Here is a 22,644-nt window from a genome sequence, read left to right as displayed (position 1 = left end):
GTTTAATGTTCTTTGGGAAGAATTTTATGCATTAGATAATCTCCCTGGACAAGTTGCTTATACTTCCCTCCCTTCTTCCCCACCTCCCCCACCACTTCCTAAATTAAAATCGAGGGCTTGTTCTTACAATGCTGGCACAGAGCCTAGACAGTTTTGACCGAGACTGCAACAGGAACGGTGTTTAGGACATCTGCCAAAATCTGTAATTCTCAGCAGTATTAGAGAAAAGATTATTTTTTAAAAGACATAGAGGTGACTTCTAAAACTCATTGTTACAGGAATCTTAGAATTTGTGTATTACTGAGGAGGTGGAAATGATACATGGTCAAAGTATAGAAAATGACCTGAAACATTTCAGGAAGGGGATTATTTATCCTCCCTCTGACCGCCCTCCCCCCCCCCCCCCCTTTGAAAATCAAACAAAGACTAGTTGCATAAATATCAGCCATATGGCATATAAGTGTTTAGGTTAAGAAATCTGGCTGTTCTAAGATGTGTCTATGTTTCTGTTCAGCAACATGGAGACACCAGTTCTCAGTGTGACTGGTATTGAAAGGCGTTTGAGTTTGTACTTTGCAAACCTGAACCTGGTTATGGAGAAATTCAGAATGAGCTGTGGTGGAATCCCATTCTGTGTGGACCCCCACAGTTTGGGATAACTCCATTAAATGGTGTGTCTCCCTGGTTATGAGAACCTAAGATGGATGTTTTTGAAGTGGTAGGTTATAGCTCCATTGGCGCAAGTAGTACAGTTCTGTAGAAGCAGATTTGTGGGGCACAGTAATTAAAGTGCTGAGTACCTAAGGACTTCACTCCACATGTTTAAAGACAGGAGGAGTTCCTTTGGACTAGCTGAAGCCTAGACTGTGTGCCTGCGTGTGGTTGGAGTGCATCTGCCTTTTTAATTTCATCCAGAAGGAGTGGTTGGCACACCAAGACATTTTCAGAATATGAAACAAAACTGAGTAAGTGGAGATGATTGGATGAGTCACTTCAAAAGAGCAATCCTGATCTGAACCTAGGTGGTAATGTAGGTGTACCCACAGGTGATTTTTTACCAGGGCTTTGTTTCTTTTACAGAAGAGGAGATTATTCATATCTACTTCATTTGAATTGCTTGCAGTTTGCATTGGTACTGAGTAAGAAGTTCTGCTTCCGGTTTATCTGTAGTGTGGGCAAAGCAGAAGTGTCTTTACTAATCTTTCCAATCCTCTTCACAAGCTGATACCAGCTTACCTAATTCTTTGTGAAAGAAATAATTAATATATCTATTTATCAACCTTCATCTGGATATAAAACGGAGTAATAAAATTTTATTAATACAAAATTAGAGGATCTGTTTTATCTTCGTCATTTCACTGTATGGTCCTGAATTTGTTGGTGTATACCAACTGCATGTGTAGTTGCATTGCCCCCTCCTGGTAAATCATGTTCTACTGCATGGTCTTCCAAGTGGAGATGTTGGATTCCATTATGAGATCATCATTAATGCACCCTAAAACAAGACAAAGAGCTAGTGTATTGACACTGTTTTTTCTGTATGGGTTTTTGGTTGTTGGCATAGTAAATGCCAATTTTGCGAAACGCAGCAGTTTGAGGCAGTTTGGGCTCTGTCAGAACTCTGGTTTGGCAGCTCTGAAATTTCCTTGAAGAGTTCCTGCCCTCACCTTCTGGTTAACAGCTGCTTGAAAATAAGCTTTTCATCTGACATGTAAAAGAAAATTGGTAATACCAGATCCAACAAAAGAAAATGTGGATATGCGTCCATCATTTCAGTGAATCCAGATCCATACCTGCTGTCTATTGGGCAGCAGTGGTTTATATCAGGCCTTTTTTCTAGTGTATGATAAAAATTATAGTATCTAACAATCACACTTATTAAATGCAGAAGCCCAAGTTTTACAAACAGAACTGACGTTCATTTTAACTAATGGTTTTCCCTGTCCTGCTCCCCTCCTTTGGGCAAGCCTAAGGAACATGGTGACCAGGGCTTTGGTGTGTTCTTGTGGAAGACTTGCTAGAGCAGTCAGGAAGGCAACTTTGTGCCAAAAGAAAGATGGTAGGAAGTCAGCTAAAGGGCTGCTTCTAAAGCCAGCTTAGGTCAGCGTCAGCTTGCCACCTACCAGTTTTTCCATTGCTTTGACAAGATGTAGACAAGGACCCAAGAGATGCTTCTCGCTGTAGGTTTACTTTCCCTGGGCTTGTTAATTTAAATTCCACTTTGTTCGCAGCCAGTAGTTCAACACTTAGGTTTCAAAGGCCACGTGCAGAGGAAGCGAAACCTTTCTGTTATGGCTGGGGCTGGAATAAGTGGATTGTATGGGGTGTATGTGCAGGCTTCTGTAATGCCAAGTGCCTCTCTTCCCACCTGCTTGGCGAGGGGTTAAGGTGGTGTCTGACAGGAAGGCAGAAGCAGTGCTGAGAAACCCCATCTCGCTGTGTACTTTGGTGCATAGACAATAGCACATTTGTGCTTTGGGGATTTCACTTAAATGCACACTGGTGGCAGAGAATCCTTTTTTTTTTTTTTTAGTTTCTTTCGTTGGGTGATAAATATTTACTGTTGGTGCTGAGCTGGCAGTCTGGCTCAAGGTTTGCTTAAAAATCTTATCTTTTAACAACTGATTTTGTTTATTTCATGATGGCATGGGAAATTGGCTCTCTTGGTCAATTTATAACTTTCTTTTCTCATATTAAGTCAGTTATAATTATTACTGGATACTTCTGTGTTGATTCAAAAAAAACAATGAACTTTTTTCATCCAAAAGACCTAAATTTTGCCCATCTTCCTTATAATGAGAATGATGCCATCCCAAGATCTGCAATATATCCACTTAACAATGTCATCACAATATTGTTAAACAGACAGGCTTCATATGTTTAAGAAGCATTAGAGTTGATAAATGTTCATATTAACCAGTCAGCAGTGTGCTGTCTCTTGCATCCTCAAGGCAACAGAATTACTGTACTTCATATCTTAGTTTTTCATAAACAAAGAGCCTGTCAGACTTGATTAGCCAAGAAGCACCTGAATATATTGACTTAAATATAGAAATTGTTAGACATAGATGTGTATATTCAGAAATAAAAGTGCCTACTTAATCCTTTTATGGTGCTTTAGAAATGAAGGAGAGAAACCCATGAAATGCACTGCATGCCGTAGCTGCCTTGCAGCACTCTTACTATTTTTGTATCTACATTCATTGAAGAGAGCTTGTTTAAGCAAGAGAGAAAAGGCTGGTAGATGGATTTGGGTGGGAAAGAAGGCACAAGAGCAAGGGAGCTGTGTTTCTGAGAAGATACAGAAAATGTGGTGCAGCTAATTAAACAGAATCGGAAAGCAGCCTGTTTTATTTAAGTACTACTAATTCTTAACCATCTTTATCCCCCCCCCCACCCCCCGTGTTTCTTTTCCACTGTCGTGTCAATATTGATTCCAGAAGATGGAAAAGGCTGTTGAGCTTTCAGTTACTTCATAGTCATGCAGGGTCATGTGCTGAGCAGAGAAAACTTGTGTTGTGAAGTAACACAGGGAGTGTAGATTGGCCTTTGCTTGTTCAGCTGAGCACAACTATGAAATGGACACTAGTAACTGGATTTGTGAACCCAAATAAAAGCTTAGTTTGAGTGCTCTTGCAAGCCTCCTTGGAGTGCCTTAAGACTGACAAACCTGTGGCAGTTTTTCTTCAACAGAAATTGATGGTAGTATTAACCTTAACCTGAATGGGAAAAGGAATAACTAATGTAAATTTGCATTTTCTTGGGATTAAATTTGGGTATGCTTCTTTTTGTTTAAATTCCGTCTATGATATTTTAGCATATTATAGAAATCTATCATGGAAGTAAATATTCCCAGTAGATGGTTGAACGGGAGACAGCTGGGTCTTTTGACACTTAGGCAGTTGTGGGAGGCTGCCTGGAATTTCAAGGTAGGTGGAGTAACTGGATGTTTCTGTAGAAGTGCAGGAAGAGTTGGTCACGACTCTATGGGCATTTAAAATGTCTCCTCTGAAGTCATTTGTGGTGCTTTGTAGATATAAATGAGTTGGTTCATGGTTTCTAGAGCTGTTCTCCAGGTTCTTTTCAGACTTGATTAGACTTATCAGCACCAGTTGGTATTTGGGTCATGCATGGAAGCTTATCTGTGTGAGTGTAAAACCTACCTCAGCTGTTTTTTCTCTTTTACGTATAGGTGCTTTTGATGTCTGGGGAGGGCCTGAGGTGCTGCTGGTCAGCGCTCGTCTTCTCTTAGTCAAAGTTTTGGGCAGTGCATTAAATTGAGCTTGGTTGTTGAGCCAACACCATTAAATTCTTACCAGACCATGGGTTGTGTTAAGAGAGAAGAGCCCTATCAGAAGCTCAGTTGTCATTTGAGTTTTAGCTGATTTAGTGGGACTGATGATTCCCTTTTGGCAACATTTAGATAATGTGTTGAAGTCAAGAAAATTGTCACTCTGATTAAGATTTGAGTTCAACAGTTGATCAAAGATTGAGATTTCAGTATGAGCCTCTCTTGAAGAGCAGCAGTGAACTTCCACACCTTGGTTGTCAGGAATATGGTACGTGACTTTGTGTGTGTGCGTGAAGAAACCAGAAAAAAATAAGTGAGGCTGCATTTAGGGACAGTTGTGTGCTGGGTATGAGTTAGTTTCCTGGTGGAACGCTTGCATGTACTGTTTTGTCACTCAGTTGCAGAGCTTGCCAGTCCTGGTAAATCCCTCTCTTCACAGTACAAAACAACCCCACCTCTTTCTTTGATAACAACAAAAGTAAAACTTTGTGGTTTCTTTTCCCCTTTGTAGCAACAAAGAAGAGAACGGGAAGCTCGAAGGCAACAAGAGCGTGAGCAAAGGCGGAGAGAACAGGAGGAAAAAAGACGTCTGGAAGAAATGGAGAGGAGGCGTAAGGAAGAGGAAGAGAGAAGAAGAGCAGAGGAGGAAAAGAGGAGAGTAGAAAGGGAGCAGGTGAGTCCATGATACAGATATATGTGTAATAGGTTTGTTTCTTCTAAATTCTAATTTGATTTTTTAAAAACTAGTAAGCCTAAATCAGCTTGGGCAACCTAATGCTGACCCTGTCATCTTTGTTGTCTCTGACAGCAGATGCACTAACATAGATCATAGAGCTTCGTGGAAAATTCTGGCAGCCTCAATATTCCTTCAAAAAAAGAAGTCTTGTTGCAGTACTCATTCTAAATTCAGCTCCTGCCCCTGGGCTTGGCTAAAACCATCAGAATTGGTGAAATCATCACTGGGGCTGAAAATTGTTTCTAGGCTTGTCTTGCTGGATCAGTGCTTCTTGCAGGACATGCCCCTGTTTAAAAGGCCTCCCAGAGAATGGCAACTCTGTTGTGTGTCAGCGTCTGGCACCCAGAATTGGTCAGAGGCACGTCATAAACTTCTGAATATTCTGAATTTGAGGTGGGAGCTTTGAGCTGCCAAGGGTTTTCTTCCTAAAACTTAGTATGCAGTCTCCCTCTCTTGCTCTATTTAAAATCAGCTCTAATAATATATGCCAGTTCAGGCAGCAAATATATCTTAAGTTGTGTCAGTATATCTTTAAGTTGTGTCTTTAACACAGAGAGAGTACAGGTGAGAAACCTTTTACACTGTGAAATTCAGTTGCTATATTTATGCATGAAATCTGCATGTTTTAAAATCCTTTAAAAACTTGAATCAGGGTGATAATCAGAGTAATAATTACTGTGCATGTACCGCAAAATGCTGATGCCAAATAAAGGGCCAAAACTACTTGCAGATTTCCTATTAACTTAAGGAATGCTGGTTTTGGACTGATACACCTTAATTTTATTCCGACATAAAGTACCTGTATTTTTGATCATTGGTGGTTGTGTTACTGGGGAGTTTTATTGTGTTTGTATATATTAAAAAAAAAAAGTTGGAGTCAAAAGGAGAGAAGACTAACCAATGGGAATAAATGTATGGAAAATCTCTAATTACAGCACAGCAATTTGCTTTTGGGCAGACACCGGGTATTCCCCCAGCTGCTTTTTAAACTGTTGAAATGCTAATTACGCACAGTGCCAGTAATGACAAATGGTTAATTGATGTGGCCAAGCTGAACCACTCTGGATTTTCAAATTTGTTTATTTTTCAGAAGAAAAGACATGCCCCTCTTAGAATTTTTGTTAACCCAAACTATGGCACAGCCAATGTGCGTAACAACAGTATAGTGTATCTCATCAGTCTGTCACAAGACTTTCTATAGCTCCCATCACTGTATCACTGATCCATTAATTTCTTTATGCATACACTGTAAATGTGTGTGTGCGTGTGTGTGCTTGTGTGTGTGCGCATGCACATGTTACATACTTCCATTAATTGCATGATAGGATGTTATCAGCTTGGGTTTGGTGCTTCAGAGTTTGAGTTCTCCAGGGGTCAGGAGAAGCAGTGGGTAAACCTCTCAACCTGTTGAGGCTGCAGGTGAAGAGATGGCTAGATCTCAAGTTTGGTCTAATATCTGTTTCCTGGTGGATGTTTGTTTGTGTCATAACCATCGCATAATTCAGCAAGGCTGGCAGTGTCTGCTCAGGACAAGCTTCTGGTGAGGGCAGCAGGGGAGATGGCAGGGCAGGTCCCAACTGCACTTGGCAGAGCCCCTCTTGGGGAGCTTGCTCCAAGTCTGCCTACACTATGCCTGGCTCTAGCTGTTGCTAACAGTTCATCGCACCAGTGCAACAAACTAATGTTTAATACAACTTGCATGTGACTTCGTATTGGCTGTGTTGAGTCAAGACTCGCTGTGTTTTAACTTTCCAAAACCTTCAAGTGCATTTTGCTGCTTCTTGAAACCACTTCCAAAATATGGAAACGAGCTCTGGCCCATGCTGGCAACATTTGCAGGAGTGCAAATTTCAGAACAGAAGGAGCCGACAGCCGATGCTCAGGAGGCAGGGCTTCCTAAATTGTTCTGCAGGCACTAATCCATCCTGAAGTGCATTTCTTGTTAAAGCTGAACTGGGGAAGTAGCGTGTGGTGTTCCACCCAGGGGGTTCTGATGCATTCCTTTTGAATAAATTTATTGCTGGGTAATTTCTATGTGACAGGAGTATATCAGGCGACAGCTAGAAGAGGAGCAGCGGCACTTGGAAATTCTACAGCAGCAGCTGCTCCAGGAGCAGGCCATGTTACTGGTAAAGCACTGTATCTGTTTTGTTCAGTAGCTATAGGATCCATTTATCTGGCCAGTCCTAGGCTTCCCTCAGTCGGGCACAGCTGCACTGACAGTATGACAACAAAGGAGCTTGATTAAAAGGCCATTTATGCTAGCGTCGTGGGCTGACAGGCACATATGAGAAGTGCTGTATGGTCACACTGCTTTCTGGGCTGTAAGAGGAGGCTTTATGTTAAAGTAGAACGGCTCTGGTGTGGTGGTCGAGTTTCTGAACAGACCTTGGCATTCCATGAAGAACTAGAGTGCTTATGTTGCAGATCAAAAGCACACATGATATGCAAATCCACCCCAGGATACAATGGCCTTGTGTTGGCCTAAATCGTTGTTTGATGAGCTTTACACTGGATTTAGTATAAATAACTTTTTTTTTTTTTTTTTTTTTACTTTAGTAAATATCAGTTTTGGCATAACTCTCCAATCATGTCAAGCTTAGCAGTACACACTCAACTTTCCCAACATGAGACACATGCCATATTGGTCTAACTTAGCTTTTGGGTATACATTAACAATGATATAAACAAAAAAAAAGAAAACAAGAAAAAAAGGCAACAACAACCAGAAAGGTGCATTTTTATCGGGATGGATAGGGACATGTCCACTGTATGGTCAATGTCATGTCTTGAATTACACGTTTTTTCAAAGGAATACAGATGGCGAGAGATGGAGGAACACCGACAGGCTGAGCGACTCCAGCGCCAGCTGCAGCAGGAGCAAGCCTACCTCCTGTCACTGCAGCATGATCACAGGCGGCAGCAGCAGCAGCAGCAGCAACAACAGCAGCAGCAACAGCAGCAGCAGCAGCAAGAAAGAAATAAACAAAGTTATCATACCCCTGAGCCAAAATCCCACTATGAGCCTCCGGAAAGAGCGCGTGAGGTAAGTCCTGTTTGTGGGCAGGAATCTGCTGCCTGCTCCTCTGCCCCTGCCTGTTGCCATCATTGCGACTGCAGTTCTGCTGTAGTACAGTTGGAGGCCAAAGCATCACTCATAAGGGGCAGGGTATTTTAAAATGTAGCCCCCTGGTTTCTAGACCTGAGGGCTACTTCTGAGTACTTCTGCTGTGATCACTGGAGTTCAGAGTTTTGAGGGTGGAAAGAAATTCTGGAAGGCTGCAGTCTGAGGGGACCTGGTTTTGGAAGCATCGCATCAGGAATTTAATTTCATCTGCACTTCATCAGGCATTTTTTCATAGGAAGCATTGGTGCAGTTGGCAGTCTGTGTCTCTGGGAAGTACTGGCAATTGGAAACTGGGAAGCAGTTGGAAAGCACGAACCTATGAGGGATGCTTGCACATAGTAGTGCCTGTTTACACATTTCGTGCTTTAGCTCATGTTCTTGGAAATTTCCTTCTCATGAACATAAACCTGAATTTCATCCGTTTCATTTTGAAATGTGAAGTATTCTCTTCTGAGATCACATCTTGCTCTTACGAAAGTCGGTGGTGTTGCCTTCTTGACTTTGGGCACTAACAAGTAGATCTGAGATCATCAGAGTGCTGTTTGTTTCAGTGAGTGGTCTCCTGTTTTCACTGGTCCACGGTTAACTTTGTTAAGCAAGTAGTTGCCTCTTTGATGCACCCTTGGCTCTCTTTCAGCGGTCTTATTCTTATGTTTCCCTTGAGCACCATAGTGCCCACAAACCACGAGACTGGGCAATACTGGTGAAAGCTGTTAATGGCATTCATCACTAGCATGTGGGAACTGGGTAAATACATTTTGGAACAAGAACAAAAAATATCCTTGGGACTGTTGAACATGATAACATAGCTTTTAGTCCACCTTTGTCCAGTAGCACTTTATTGCCTTTGAAGTATTGCTGGTCGGGCTTGGTTAGCACAAACTCATTTTCTTGTAGATACTGTTGTCCAAGTTCTTTGTAAACCATGTTTATGCTATCTCATTCATTCTGCTTGGTGGTTGAAGTATCTGCTACGTCTCTCTCTCTCTTGGAAGGAGTTCAGACTTGTCCGGTATGTGGTGGTGCAGGCATGGAACCAGCCCTGCTGTCCTTGTTTCACATTCCTGGCCCACCTCAGTGAAAGCATAGTGCCAGTCCAGTGCTCCTGTCCAGCCTGAAGGCTGGCTTTGGAGGGATACAGAAATGTATCTACTGCTTGCCTCCCATTTTCTTTTCATAGTTGAAAAGGAGAGAAACACCCAAAGAGTCAAAGTGTTACATCCTTCAGCAGAATTACTGGTTCAGCTGTTTTTTGTCAGTTTCTTTCTTTTGTGATTGCTCTAGCTAGGAGGAGTAAAGTGAAAGTGCAGAAATACTGTGTTAATAGTCAGATCTTCCCAGAGATTGCTGTGGATTGCAGAGAATATTCTTCTTAAAAACTGTGGTAAAAGCATAGCCATAGTATCTATTTTTTTTTTCCCCATTGCAGTAGCAGTGGTGGTTTAAGGAAGAGGAAGGACTTCCATGATTGGCTCTGGGAAACAGCAAGGAGCTTAGAGCAAGGTGTGAGGCTTAATGCCGTTTTCTAGTCTGAACAGTCAGATGACTGGATCAGGGCCTGTTTTTATCCAGGCATGTGCTCACTGTCTCCTTCCCACTTCTTGCCTGGTTCTCAGGACATGTGGTTCGTGCGGTTTCTGTGCTTTGTGGAAGAAACCTATCATCCACAGCTAGCACCGTGAAAGCCTGTTCCTTCAGACAGAAGGACTTGGGGCTTTTCCTTGTTCTTTTCATAACAAGGAGTCTGGCCTGTTTTTTAAAGGATGGTTCTGTGAAGTTGAACACCGTAGTGAAAATGATTGTGTACTGAAGATGTGTGCCTCCATTATTGTCCCAAGACATGGTGTAGTTTGTGTAGACCTGGCAGAAGCTTGTCTGCTTGTACCCATAGGCAAACTATTAACTGTCCTCAAATTTTGTAAAGCAGAGGCAGGTTGGGTTTATGAAGCAGCCCAGCTGAGGAGTCTTGAAAACTTGTCCTTGTCTTCTGATGTGGCTGTATGAGAAATGGGTCTCTCCAGACCATCAGTGCAAGGAAAATTGATTAGGGAACCACCCCAGTACTGGGTTTGCGCTCCAGGCACAAGGGTTAAAGCAAATATTGTGAGCAGAATTTCATCAAATGAAGTCAGCCCAAGCTGCTAGTATGATTTTTCTTTGATGATGTGATAAAGTGCTGGGAGTTTATGTTCGTCAGAGGCAGCTGCTCTAGCAGAAATGTGCACACTGCCCTGTTTCCAGCAACAGACCATCTTGGGAAATAGGAGGGTATTTCCTTTTTGCCTGGAGCCTTCCTCCACCTCTTGCTGTTCTTACTTCTCACTTTGTTCACAATGTTGCAGTCTTGGGAACGGCAACGTTTCTGCATGGGGACCTCACTTGATGTTCTGTCAAGAACTGAGCATGTTCCAACTTAGTCTTCTGCTTGACTAACTTTCACAGTCCATGTACAATCAATTCTACACCTCCTTGAGAACAAGAAACAAGATGCTGGGGCTGTTCTCTGCATTGTGAGGTTGCGTTGTGACTGTCTGATAAGAGCAGGATGACCAGCTCTACAATTCCATACCTAAAACTGAACAGCCTCCAGTATTACTGAGTAGAGAAGCATATTCTATCTCTTCTTGTGTTGCTAAAGAAACAAGCACAAGAAAGCAGGTATCAGATACCATTGATTGAAGCAGGTAACTACAGTAAGGGAAACACACTTTTATATTGAAAAGTTGTTTCTATTTTCACCTATCCTTTTTATTGTCTGTGAGGAAAAATACCAATGGATAATAACTAGTCTAGGCAGAAAGAAGCTCCATAATGGTCTTTAATCATATCACTTCACATCTTACTGTGTGCTGTATCCACTCTTCCTATTATTCCCTATTGGAATACTTGCCATTTTGGTGTAGTTCACTAGCTGTTTTACAGTTATGGTGAAAGGGAAAAAATCCTGCCAAATGTATTTGGTTTCTTCATGGTAAACTAGAAGTTTAGGTGAGTACCACTCACCTTCATATTTCTACTGTAATTGGTTTTATTGACTCCAGGCTTAACCTCCATTTATTTTGGTTTAGGTGGAGGAGAGATTTAGAAAAACTAATCAGGGCTCCCCTGAAGCACAGTCTAAACAGATGGGCAAAGTGTTGGAGCCACCAGTGCCTTCAAGATCAGAGTCTTTTTCTAATGGAAACTCAGAACCTGCTCAGCCTGCCCTTCAGAGGCCAATGGAGCCTCAGGTAAGTGTCCAAGAAAATCTTGGTGAGCCTGGAGGAAATGCAGAAGTCCCAACATGTTTCTTTCATATTTGCAGATCTTGGCACTTAATCTTATGTAAAGGGTAGCACTGTAACACAAAGCAGCTTATTCAGTACATTTGCTCCTTGTCTGTTTTTGCTTATTGATAAACTGATGGATTTGTGGGTTTGGTGGTGTTTTTTTTTTTTCTTTTTTAGTTTGAGTTTGGGTTTTGTTTTTTTTTGTGTTTTTTTTTTTTTTTTGTATAATGTTACAGCTAGATTTAGAACCGTTGCATTCCATTACTATCTGTGCAACAGCAGAGTGGTGGGCTAAACCCTGGCAAAAGTTGCAGTACGCTTTTTACAATACAGAATTTGATCTGTGCAAAATATTTACTACCACAAAGGGTGCTCCTGAAAGAACTGAGCTTGCTTTGTTTTTCCAGTTCTTGCAGAAAAAGCTAACTAAACAAGTGGGTTTTAATAGTATAAGCACTGCTTCAGAGAGATTTACAAAACATGACTAAGAAAAGCAGGTTTGTTGTCAGTAGGCCTACAGTTGCTAAATAGAGCTCTGTACATCCCTGGAAAAATCAAAAAGAGGTTGAAAACCACTGAGCTGTGTGGCTGCTGTCGTTCTGTTGTTTTCTAATGAAAAACCTCCAGATCTTGTTATCTGCATTTCATAGGAATTGCGGCATGAATTTATAAAGTAACCTATGTATAAAACTTCGATATAGCCCATAAATTCAGGGGGATCTGGATATGCTAAATTAAACTGTGTAGTTCTGCATTCAGTTCCTCTGTTTCTGTGCAGAATTTTCTTCTCCCAAATTAAATCTGCTGATGACAGTGCAAGCTAAACCCATCCCTCAGTGTGACTAGGTATTGCAACTCTTTTAGGCAACAGGAGAATTTGAACAGACTGAAGAGTGGGAGAAATCAGGACAGAACTTCATCTCTTACTCATTAATTCCTGGCTTTTATTCAAACCTCTATGACTATTTCAAAATATTGGACTTGTATCTTCATGCTCTCCGTGCCAGTTACTTTCAAAGTCTGGGTCTTCCACTTACATTAAGGATAATCAGGCTCTTCAACAGCTGTGTGTATTAAAATCGAGGAAATAATAATCACATAAAAACAAATACAACCAGCCTACTGAAACTGGGATTGAAAGCAAAGTTTTGCTTACTTATGAAGTGTGAAAAGTATGTTCCTCAGTTATGACCTTTTCTTCTCCTTAGTTTCAGAAATTAACTCTTGAAACACAGGTTTTTCCACAAGGAGGGAGTTAGGCTGAAGGATCAATATGGATTTCAGTGGAAATCCCAATAGGGTTTTTACTCTGGAGTCACTGTTCTGCCTTCTTAGTCTGTGTAACTGAATACGTGTTCGTGTACATGTGTTCTTAGTTTTCATATAAATACGTATATATGTACAGTATATGGTACATGCATGGTGTAAGTATAATATACATTGTACATATGTATACTATCTACAGTATATATTATGGGGTTTTTTGTATATATTTCAATGACTGTAAAGGAATAAAGGCTTTTGCATTATGGTCTTTGTCTGAAAGTTTGGAACTGTATCTAGTTCCTAAATTTATTAGGTAATGTAAATGTCTGTCAGTTTGCACATTTTACAGCATTCTTTAATTTTGTACATTTCTTCAATTGGATATGTGCTTCAAATTTCCCAGCCTACCAGTGCTGCCATGAGACCTGACCAAAGCCCACTGAAGACCAAGGAATGGAAGGCAGCTTCTGTCTTGAGTGGCCTTTGGACTCAGGCTCAGGGTGCAGATATTAGGTCCCCTTTTCTTCCGGGCACCAGTGTATGTGTATGTGGAGAGCATACCTCACCAAAAAATGCGTATGTGCTGTATTTTCAGTCTGTTACGTTCTTTGGGCGCTTGCCTTGCTTTTAAATGCATTGATTCCACCCCATGCTTACCTAATGCCATAACCAATTTGTCTCTGCCCCCCCCACCTGCCTTTATTCTGTGTTAATTGGAAAGCCAGTTATACTGAGCGCATTGAATGTTTTATGTTTTGTTTTCTTGTAAGGTACAGTGGTCCCATCTGGCATCTCTCAAGAACAATGTTTCCCCTGTCTCGCGATCCCATTCCTTCAGTGACCCTTCTCCCAAATTTGCTCATCACCATCTTCGTTCCCAGGACCCATATCCACCTTCACGCAGTGAAGTGCTAAATCAGAGTTCTGACTCTAAGTCGGAGGTACCCGACCCCACCCAAAAGGCTTGGGCTAGATCAGACAGTGACGAGGTGCCTCCAAGGGTAAGGAGTAGAAAGACAGATGTATGCTATTTTTCTTTATTATTAATTATTATTTTCTTAAGGATGTGATACCCTGGGCACTGGGAAGACTGTGCCCTTGTGCCAGCATTGGTAACAGTATTTTGGAAGGCAGATCATAACATAGGTATTTAGTCAATGGGTTAATGATAATCAGCCTTAAGCACAATATTGAAGCTTCATATAAAATTGGCAATTATTTATAGAATGCGCTATTTCAGAGACAATTTATTATGCAAAGTTAACAAATAATTACCATACTCAGGAAAGAATTTAAAATATCCCTGAGGTTATTGCTCAGAGTTAATTTTCCTCTTCATCTGTTAGCAACCCAAACTATGAATCATCCACGTATTTGAAATTGAGATGGAGCTGAACAAAAAGGAAACATTCAATATATTTCCTCCTCCTCTCCTTCTCCCAACCCCCCCTCCCATCCACTGGGATTTGCTTCTGAGTATATTCTTGCTCCCCCCAACAGTCTTTGCCTTCTGCTTATCCATTCCCAGGCATTTGTTTGGTTCCCCTGAGCTTATTCTCCTAATTCTCATGCTGTTTCAGCAAATTGCTGTGTGCTTTCCCTGCTTCAGTCAGAGTGCCATATTCTTTTAGAATGTCTCAGTAGTTGGAGAGTAGTGGGGCGTCTGTGTGTTCGTGTGATAACTATTAAATACTGCTTAATGTTAAGACTAAACTTTTGAGTTCTCTTCCAAATCTGAACAGCAGTCCAGCTAAGGTCCTTGGTTTTGTGGGTGTTTGTTCATTGCTTTTGGTCATTGATGCTAGCTTGGACTTAGAATTGTTGTTAAAATCTTAAGAATATGTTCTGTAGCAGGAGAGGTTTAATCTTCCTCTTCTCTCTCTCCTCTTCATGGATTTAACACAAGCTTTTTTTCCCCAAGGTACCTGTGAGAACAACATCCCGATCACCAGTCCTGTCCCGCCGTGATTCTCCACTGCAGGGCAGTGGGCAGCAAAATAACCAAGCAGGTCAAAGAAACTCCACGAGGTTTGTAAGCCAACATGTCATTGCCTTTCTTGAGTTGGAAGGGAAAGGCTCATGGGAAGCCAGGCGTTTCCAGAGAGCTTCTGGCATTGTGTGCTGAATGTAAAAGGAAGATGAATTTGGATCCCTTTTCAGTAATGATTAATATTAATTTCCCTTGGTGCCGCACGTGTGCCAACAGGCACTGGCAGAATTTCTTCTTTCTTCTCCTTCAAGTAGCCTGCCCTGTAACTTTAGCAACAATTTCAAAATATCCTTAATATTTCTGAAATAATGTGGCCATTCATGAACATCTTGCCTTTTGATACAACAGGTCATCTTGAGCGTACTGTGGGGATTACTGGCAGCAAAAGTGTTTGTAACATCTGAAGTGAAACAACCTCAGAAACTTTCTGGCCTCTCAGCCAGAACCAGACTTTAAGGCACGAAATGTCTATGAGCTGTGACACAGCATCTGAGGTCAGGGAGAGGATGGAAGGGGCTTCCTCCAGAGCTCAGCAGAGCAGCATGGATAGGCCACCCTGGAACTGGCTCACTGATACTGGCTCACAGAGGTGAGGGTATTCTGAGAGGGACAGGAAGTTACTGGCCTATGCTTGGCTGGCCAGGGCACTTCTGAGCCAATTTTAAACCTGCTGCAGGCAGGGTGAGAGAACTTTAGGTTCACTTTAGATTAGATAGGTAAGAATGGCAGGTAGCCAGTTTCACATAAAAAGAATGGCTTACACACAACTTTTTTTTCTTTCCATCCTAAATAAATAGGATGATAAATAAATAAATAAATAAAATAAATAAATATCCTAAAAAAAGGGTAAGTATTTCAAAGGAAGCCACTGCCTGGGTTGTGAAGCATTACTGATGCTCTCAGCTCAGCATTAAGTGCTCTTTCAGATAAGTTATTAGCAAAACACTGGGGAAGACAGATATTTGAGTTTAGGAATGGGAATCTGAAACTGAAATGTGTGTCTTTCCTTCCATGATACAGCAATATAGAGCCTCGTCTGCTGTGGGAAAGGGTGGAGAAGCTTGTACCAAGGCCAGGCAGTGGCAGTTCTTCAGGTTCAAGCAACTCAGGCTCACAGCCTGGCTCCCACCCCGGCTCTCAGAGTGGGTCTGGAGAGCGGTTCCGGATGAGATGTAAGTCCTTTCCTCGCCCTCTTTAACACTGTGTTTCTAAATTTGTGAAGTTGTGAAACAATCAATAATGAAGGTTGAAAATCCTCATTGGGAAAGACCTTTGAGCATGCAGTACCAAAGCTGGGTTAGCTTCCAGTACCCCCACTTGACAGTATGTCCTTACTTGGGGAAGATGGTAGGCGCAGAAGTCGTTGTGGAAATGTTTCATTGTTTTTTGATTCGCATTCAGTCACTGCTGCATTTTCCTGTATGCAAACAGTACAGTCTCGATGCTGTCACAGCTCCCTTCCTTGTGTGCAGGGGCACATGATGCTTGCTGCTGGTCACCTTGGTGGTGGCTGATGGGATGCAGACTGCTATGGACACGTCTCAGCTGGGTTATGTTGGATGCTGATGCAGGTTCTCCAGTTTGTGGCTAAATTCCAGTTATTCTCTTCGATCTACAGCTGTGTGACAGTTTACTTCATCTTCAGTCATAGACCAGCTGCACCTATACAGATCACAGCTTATGATGGCTTTTTACGTAGTCCTTCAGGAACAATGTAGTAGTGAACCAGTGAAACTTAGGTCTTCCTGTCAGGCACAGCCTGATAACTTTCTCATCTCTCTTCCTCACTACAAAGTGAAGTAAGAAAATATACTTTAGCTCCCTGCTTAATCTGTTTTGTTCTGTGTTCTTTCTGGGGCCTTGCCGCATGCAGCATCGTCCAAATCAGAGGGTTCTCCATCACAGCGTCATGAAAGTGCACCTAAAAAGCCTGAAGAGAAAAAGGAAGTCTTCAGACCTATCAAGCCTGCTGTAAGTTGCATCCATTTTCCCTTGTCTTCCCTCTCTTTGAGGCAGGCCCACAAAATGTACAGTGTGAGCTTACATTCATGATGCCGTTGAGGGTGAACTTCAGCTGGAGTTGAAGTTTCTGTCGTGCAGGCCTAGCAGCATGTTCTGGGCTCTGCCATTGCCTCCACACATCACAGTACTTGAAACATTAGAATTTGCTCTGCTTCTGGAATTGATTTCTGCTCTCTAGTCTTCTTCCTTCCTAATCTTTTTCTTTCTCTCTTTCAATCCTGTGCTTCCTTCCCGGGGCTGGACCAATGGTGGTGCTTTTGACCTGAATGTGCCAATGCTGGGCTGAATGGTGCAGGGAGAAGTGGTAAGACCTTAAACTGCTGCTATTTTCTGTGAAAGATTTCTGATATTTTCTTTATCTGGCTGCTGTTACAGTTTGATTACAGCTCAATGTCCAGTTGTATCTGGGGGATCACGGTATTTCCAACTTTCCTTATAACTTTTTTGCTCTTGACATTATGATACTGCACTAGCATCCAAATCTATCCGTTAAAGCTGCTTTCTTAGAGAAACATAGAGCTTGGTCCTCCACTTCAGACAGTACAATGTGTGAAGTATTGGCTGAATTTGTATTCAACTAAGTAAAGCATTGCTACATGATTGAGAGCAGACTGCACTGACTGTAAACTTGGTTTACCCACACTCCAAGCAGCAGACAGCAGAGCAGCTTATGTCTCTTACTGACACCTGCGTGTGACTGAGTGGGTGTTACTGAACCTGACTTCTCAGGTGAACTCCTTAGTGTGGATCCATGCAACTGGAAATGGATCAAAAGGTTTCAAGGAAATCAGCTCTCTGTGACTCTGCCTTGGGTGGCTCAGTAAGCCTTAGGATCTTCCTGCTACCTTGCTGCCTGGATTTCTTGTGGTCATTGCTGTTAACCTGCAGAGTTTAGGGAAATGACCTGTGACAGTCAACCACTGGGCAAGAGTGGGTCCAGCTGCTTGTATATGTCCTTCAGATGGTATCATGGGTTAAACTGAAGTCATAATCAGGATAGCTGGGATTTAGAGTATACATTTTTCTGTAATATGGCAAGGCCTCCTTAGGTTGACTTTCTTGATGCTTTAATTTATCAGAAAGTGAGCTTTAGTAACTCACTATCAAGAATGAGTAAATCAAAAGAAACGATACTGCTGGGGCTATGGAAATGAACAATGTTGAGCAATGAACAAGTGAGCAAATTGGGTACTGATTCTGTGGGTTTGTCTTGCAAACTCTTCCTTACAACATCAGTTTTTTCCTCCCTCTCCCATCAGGATTTAACTGCATTGGCAAAGGAATTGCGAGCGGTAGAGGATGTGCGACCTCCACATAAAGTAACAGATTATTCATCCTCAAGTGAGGAGTCAGGGACAACGGATGAGGAAGATGATGATATGGAACAAGAAGGAGCAGATGAATCTACTTCTGGACCAGATGATGTCCGAGCAGTGTTAGTTCTTCTAACAGTGTTCTGTTTTCCCTCTTGAGGGGTTGAAGAGAAAGGATGTTGGGTATTTTGACTTGTATGTTAGTTCCTTCAGCTTAGAACAACCTATGAGCAAGACAAAGTAGTATGTTCACATTTTCAAACTTAAGGGTTATCTTTTCAAAAAGTAGGCTTCTGTATATTATGCCTTTGCCTCTTCTCCCTTTATTTGTTATAAAGCAAGAAGTGGTGTTTAACAAACTCCTGACTCGTTTCCTTTTAAATAGAGAAGCTTTCCTAGGCAGATTATGTAAATACTCCACTCTGAGCACAATATAAATTAATTTTGAGTGTGCCTTGTTGTGGGGCAGTGAAAGCTAGGGAATAAATGCTGTTATCTCACTCAAGTTATTTCTTGTCCGGCAAATAGGTCAACGTTGAACTTGAGCAATGGTGAAACAGAGTCAGTGAAAACCATGATCGTCCATGACGATGTGGAGAGTGAACCTGCCTTGACTCCTTCTAAGGAGGGCACCTTAATTGTCCGACAGGTATTGCTTTTCCTTCCCTGTGCAGTTCTGCACTTTTTCTGTGCTCATTAACCCACTCGCTCATTCACCCATGCTGTTTCTACATTATATTTGTTGTTCGTATTATCAAGACGCAGCTGTAGTGAATTCCAGATGAGCAAGATGTTTGATGCATGCAAAGAGGAGAGTAGCCCTTCACCCCTTGCTTCTGTTTTGCATGCTTTCCAGTGACACCATGGCAGTACCATGCAGAATTCCTCAAAGTCTGTGGGAGAGAAGGGTAGAAAAGCTGCAGGTGTTTGGAGCAAGTACCTGGAGCAAGAACTTAGTTTGGTTTTACCATAGAACCAAGCATAGCTCTCAGGAGTGGGGCTGGGAAGAGGCTGGGGGGAGCATTCAGGGATTTTTTAAATAGTTCTGAACCTGCAGCTGAGGGCATACAGACCACCTAGATAACATAAACACACCCATACATACAAATTCATGCAGCAGTTACTGTGGGGGAATGGAGAAGCAAAGTAGGTGTCAAGGTAGAGAACATGGACAGAGCTAGAGTGCTGTGTTGTTGCCTTTGATTCTGAAAATACTGCATTCTTGTGCCTCTGAAAGATAATGATTCCCTGCTTTCAAACGAGCTCGTGTGTTAATGAGCGTGCTAGCTTATAGGAGTTTCCTCAGTAATCACATTCCTGAATTTTGCAACTGAATGCCAGTTTCTTAATTGAGCCCTCTGGTTTGAAAATTAAGATTTCATGCTTATTGTTTTAGTTAGCTGAAAGCATTTGCCAGACAGTCCAAGCTTGTATCTGTATAGGATTTAAGTTAGTTTTAAACAAAACAACAGGGAAAGAAATCCTCCCTCCACCCCCAAAATGTGCTTGTCCGTGTGTTGTGGTGGAGGACTTTCGAGCACACTCTTCTGTTAGTGGAGCTGGCTGTGCAAGTCAGCCACAAGAACTAAGCTTTTGCCTGCTAGAAGAGGTGGGAATTTGCCGAATTCTAGTAGCTCTGCCCACTTCCCCTTTCCATCCAGGCATCAAGGCATGGATTATCAGCTTATTTAAAAAAAATAAAAAAAAATTAATGTGAAAAGGTAGAAAGTGAGGGAGAGAAGGAGAGAGGTTGTTAGGGCTATAGACCTTTAAGCAGCACTTGAGCAAGACAAGTGTGCCTGTTTTTTCTACAGAGTACAGTTGACAAAAAGCGTGCCAGCCATCATGAGAGCAATGGCTTTGCCGGTCGCATTCACCTCTTGCCAGATCTCTTACAGCAAAGCCATTCCTCCTCCACTTCCTCCACCTCCTCCTCCCCATCCTCCAGCCAGCCGACACCCACCATGTCCCCACAGACACCCCAGGACAAGCTAACTACTAATGAGGTATGTCTTACACCACAGCTGGCTGCTTTCGTAGGGTTATAGCAGCATTGCCTAGTAGCTAGTTTGCAAAGGAACTCCAGCCAGTCTCCCCTGCTTTATTTTTCCTGTCACCTTTGTTCCCACCCCCCAAATAACACATTTCAGTTCTGTGTAAGAAGCCCTTAACTCTAGAGCAGTCTCACGCCAAACTTGCCAGTTTACTATTTTTGCTTCCTCTTAGTCAGTCATTAATTGCATGGCATTCATTTTAAACTAAACTTGACTACTGCATTTCCAAGCCAATACTATTATATTTTTATTGTTTTATTCTGGGAGCAGGCTAATTGCAAGCAGTATGCCTCTTGAAATTAGCAGTTAATTTTGGCTTTGTCAGTAAAGGTTTGAGCTGGTAACTCTGCACGTATGAGGAGCTGCTTGTGGAAACTCACCCTTTGGGAGAGGAAGCAGCTGTGGAGGAATTTTGCTCTTTAAAGCTTGCCACATGGGCTGGGTGAACAAATCAGGTTATTACCCAGGAGGGTTGTAAAAGCCTGGGGTATTGTTGTTTTGGAATAATGAATTGGGGAGAATCTTTGGGTTTTTTCCAAGTATGTGTGTACTCTGAAAAGCAGCTGTGTAAAAATGACTGTTCTCCACCAGTGCTGCTTGTGTCCAGGCGGAGAAGCAAGGCATTGCTGCAGGGCAAGCTCCCTCTTGCTGTCCTGGGCTGATCCTGGGCTGATGCCTTCCCTTACCAAGTGCTGGTGGGCAAGCCTGGTCCTTCACATGTGTGTAACCCCTTCAGCAGAGGAGATGCACACATGTGAATGATAGGCATCATTCACCCCTTACCAACCCTAGCAGTTGTGGTGGTTCCACTCACAGCTGGGTGGCCAGCTTGGCTTTTGGGGAGAACTTTCTGTGTGCAAGTAGTGGTGGTACAGGGGAAGCAAAACTTGGTGAAAATAAGCTGCTGCTTCTTAGGGTAGAGCTGTACTGCCACGTAGGCATGCAAGTGCTATGACGAGGGAAGGTTGCAGTGAGTTGGGTAGGCTTATGGCAATGCACGTGTTCACCACAGGATCAAAAAGGCTTCTGAACCACATAGCAGTAGGGTGGGTGGGAGGATTTCCTCCTGGAAATTTGGTTAGCATAATATTAATTTTCAGCTATGCTTCACCGGTCTTTGATCTTTCTGAAAGCACACTCTTGTAGGTTATAGAGATCAGTTGATTGATCCAGAGATATGACTGCTCATTACTTTGATCTAAGCAATAAATAAGCAGGGTTCAGTTAACTCAGCTTGGGAAGCGGAGGCTGTGGCGGTGGCTGGTGGCGAAGGAGCCTTTTGGTATTGAGCTGTGCAGGGGAGTGATACGCTCCTAAGACCCATTGCTATTTTTTTCTGCAGATAGAGGCTTAGAAAGGTAGAGGCTGAAGATCAGTTGATGATAAAGAAGTGCCTCTGTGTTCGCATAAAGCTGAGCAAAATCTCAGTACTGCTTGATATACCTTACCCACATGCACACCTTTTACATATTTTTTTTTTCACTTGTCCCATTCTGCTTCAGTATTCAATGTTGTCACTTTAATACTAAACTGGCAAGGGTTTTTAAGTTGTTCCATTTCCACTTTTAACAGTCCATTGTTTCACTTGTCTTCTTTCTTTCTTTATGTTTTTTCATGTTTAGACCACATAACTCAGCAAGCACCAGTGATTTTATCCACTACATATTCATAGCTTCATGTTACCGTTTGCTACACCTTCCATACTAATGAGCCCCTTTGTTCAATACAGGTTTAATATGTTGCTTTGTCAGATAAAGGTGGAAGAACCTGCTGCAGCTTTCTGGCAAGAGGCTCAGGTTAAACAAAATAGGGAGAAAGAACAGTAGTGGACATTGAAAGAAACGTAATCCATCATAGAAGTGAATGCTTGATCCCAGATGGTTCTAATTTTGTTGCACAAGCCAAGAGATCAAACTTCATAATTTATTAAACTAGCTCACTTTAGTAGATGCTTCATAAATTCAGAAGTCATACATAGGTAGTGGACAGCTTGCAGATCAGATAGTGTACGTACATTTAAGCAGATTTTTTAAAAAGTAGACATTCCCTCGCTTTCTGCCTGATTGTAGGGGCCAGTCCTATAAATCTTCACTATCAGCTGAGGTGACAGGGATGACGATTTAGCTGATTACATCTTGCTGTAACATGTGCAGTGTGCATATGTATATAGTTCAGATGTGGTGCCTGCAGTGCTTTGTATATATATAAAGGGAGTATAAAAGCTTGGGGAGGCTCTGTAGCGTAATTCTGTAGTGACTTAAATATGTTGGTTGTTGTTATCTGTGCTTTTTATTGTCATTAATATTAATAAAGTTGAAATTTACATTGCAGACTCAGTCCGCTAGTAACACACTCCAGAAACACAAATCTTCCTCCTCCTTTACACCTTTTATAGACCCCAGATTACTACAGATTTCTCCATCTAGTGGGACAACTGTGACTTCTGTGGGTAAGTAAAGTAGCTGGAGATGACAATTGAAAAAAGGTTCAGTGACTTCAGTGGCTCTTTAACATACTACAGATGTTGCCATCATGCTTTTTATTTTATTTGCAATGAAGTGCATAATTTTATTTCT

At 42.1% G+C, this 22,644-nt stretch overlaps 1 protein-coding gene across 9 annotated transcripts in view; it reads left to right on the top strand.

The window, feature by feature from the left end:
• The window catches only part of MAP4K4 (mitogen-activated protein kinase kinase kinase kinase 4), a 165,017-nt gene that overhangs the window by 120,611 nt on the left and 21,762 nt on the right, over window positions 1-22,644 (top strand). For 2 of the 9 annotated variants that reach the window (XM_062606927.1, XM_062606926.1), the window contains exons 13-24: window positions 4,803-4,964; window positions 7,070-7,156; window positions 7,840-8,073; window positions 11,223-11,384; window positions 13,460-13,690; window positions 14,611-14,717; window positions 15,700-15,851; window positions 16,553-16,650; window positions 17,961-18,136; window positions 18,543-18,663; window positions 19,829-20,020; window positions 22,400-22,517. In XM_062606927.1, coding sequence (XP_062462911.1) covers window positions 4,803-4,964; window positions 7,070-7,156; window positions 7,840-8,073; window positions 11,223-11,384; window positions 13,460-13,690; window positions 14,611-14,717; window positions 15,700-15,851; window positions 16,553-16,650; window positions 17,961-18,136; window positions 18,543-18,663; window positions 19,829-20,020; window positions 22,400-22,517 — 1,840 coding nt within the window. The remainder of the gene's footprint in view (window positions 1-4,802; window positions 4,965-7,069; window positions 7,157-7,839; window positions 8,074-11,222; window positions 11,385-13,459; window positions 13,691-14,610; window positions 14,718-15,699; window positions 15,852-16,552; window positions 16,651-17,960; window positions 18,137-18,542; window positions 18,664-19,828; window positions 20,021-22,399; window positions 22,518-22,644) is intronic. The other 7 variants (XM_062606931.1, XM_062606930.1, XM_062606928.1 and 4 more) reach the window with 6 other exon arrangements.

Source organism: Pezoporus occidentalis, unplaced genomic scaffold (genome assembly GCF_034315485.1).
Source record: "Pezoporus occidentalis ecotype Australia unplaced genomic scaffold, CSIRO_AGI_Poc_V1 ctg99, whole genome shotgun sequence".
In the NCBI taxonomy this organism is placed as follows: Eukaryota; Metazoa; Chordata; class Aves; order Psittaciformes; family Psittacidae; genus Pezoporus; species Pezoporus occidentalis.
Note: the sequence above shows the minus strand (reverse complement) of the source record. Positions and strands in the feature narration are given on the sequence as shown.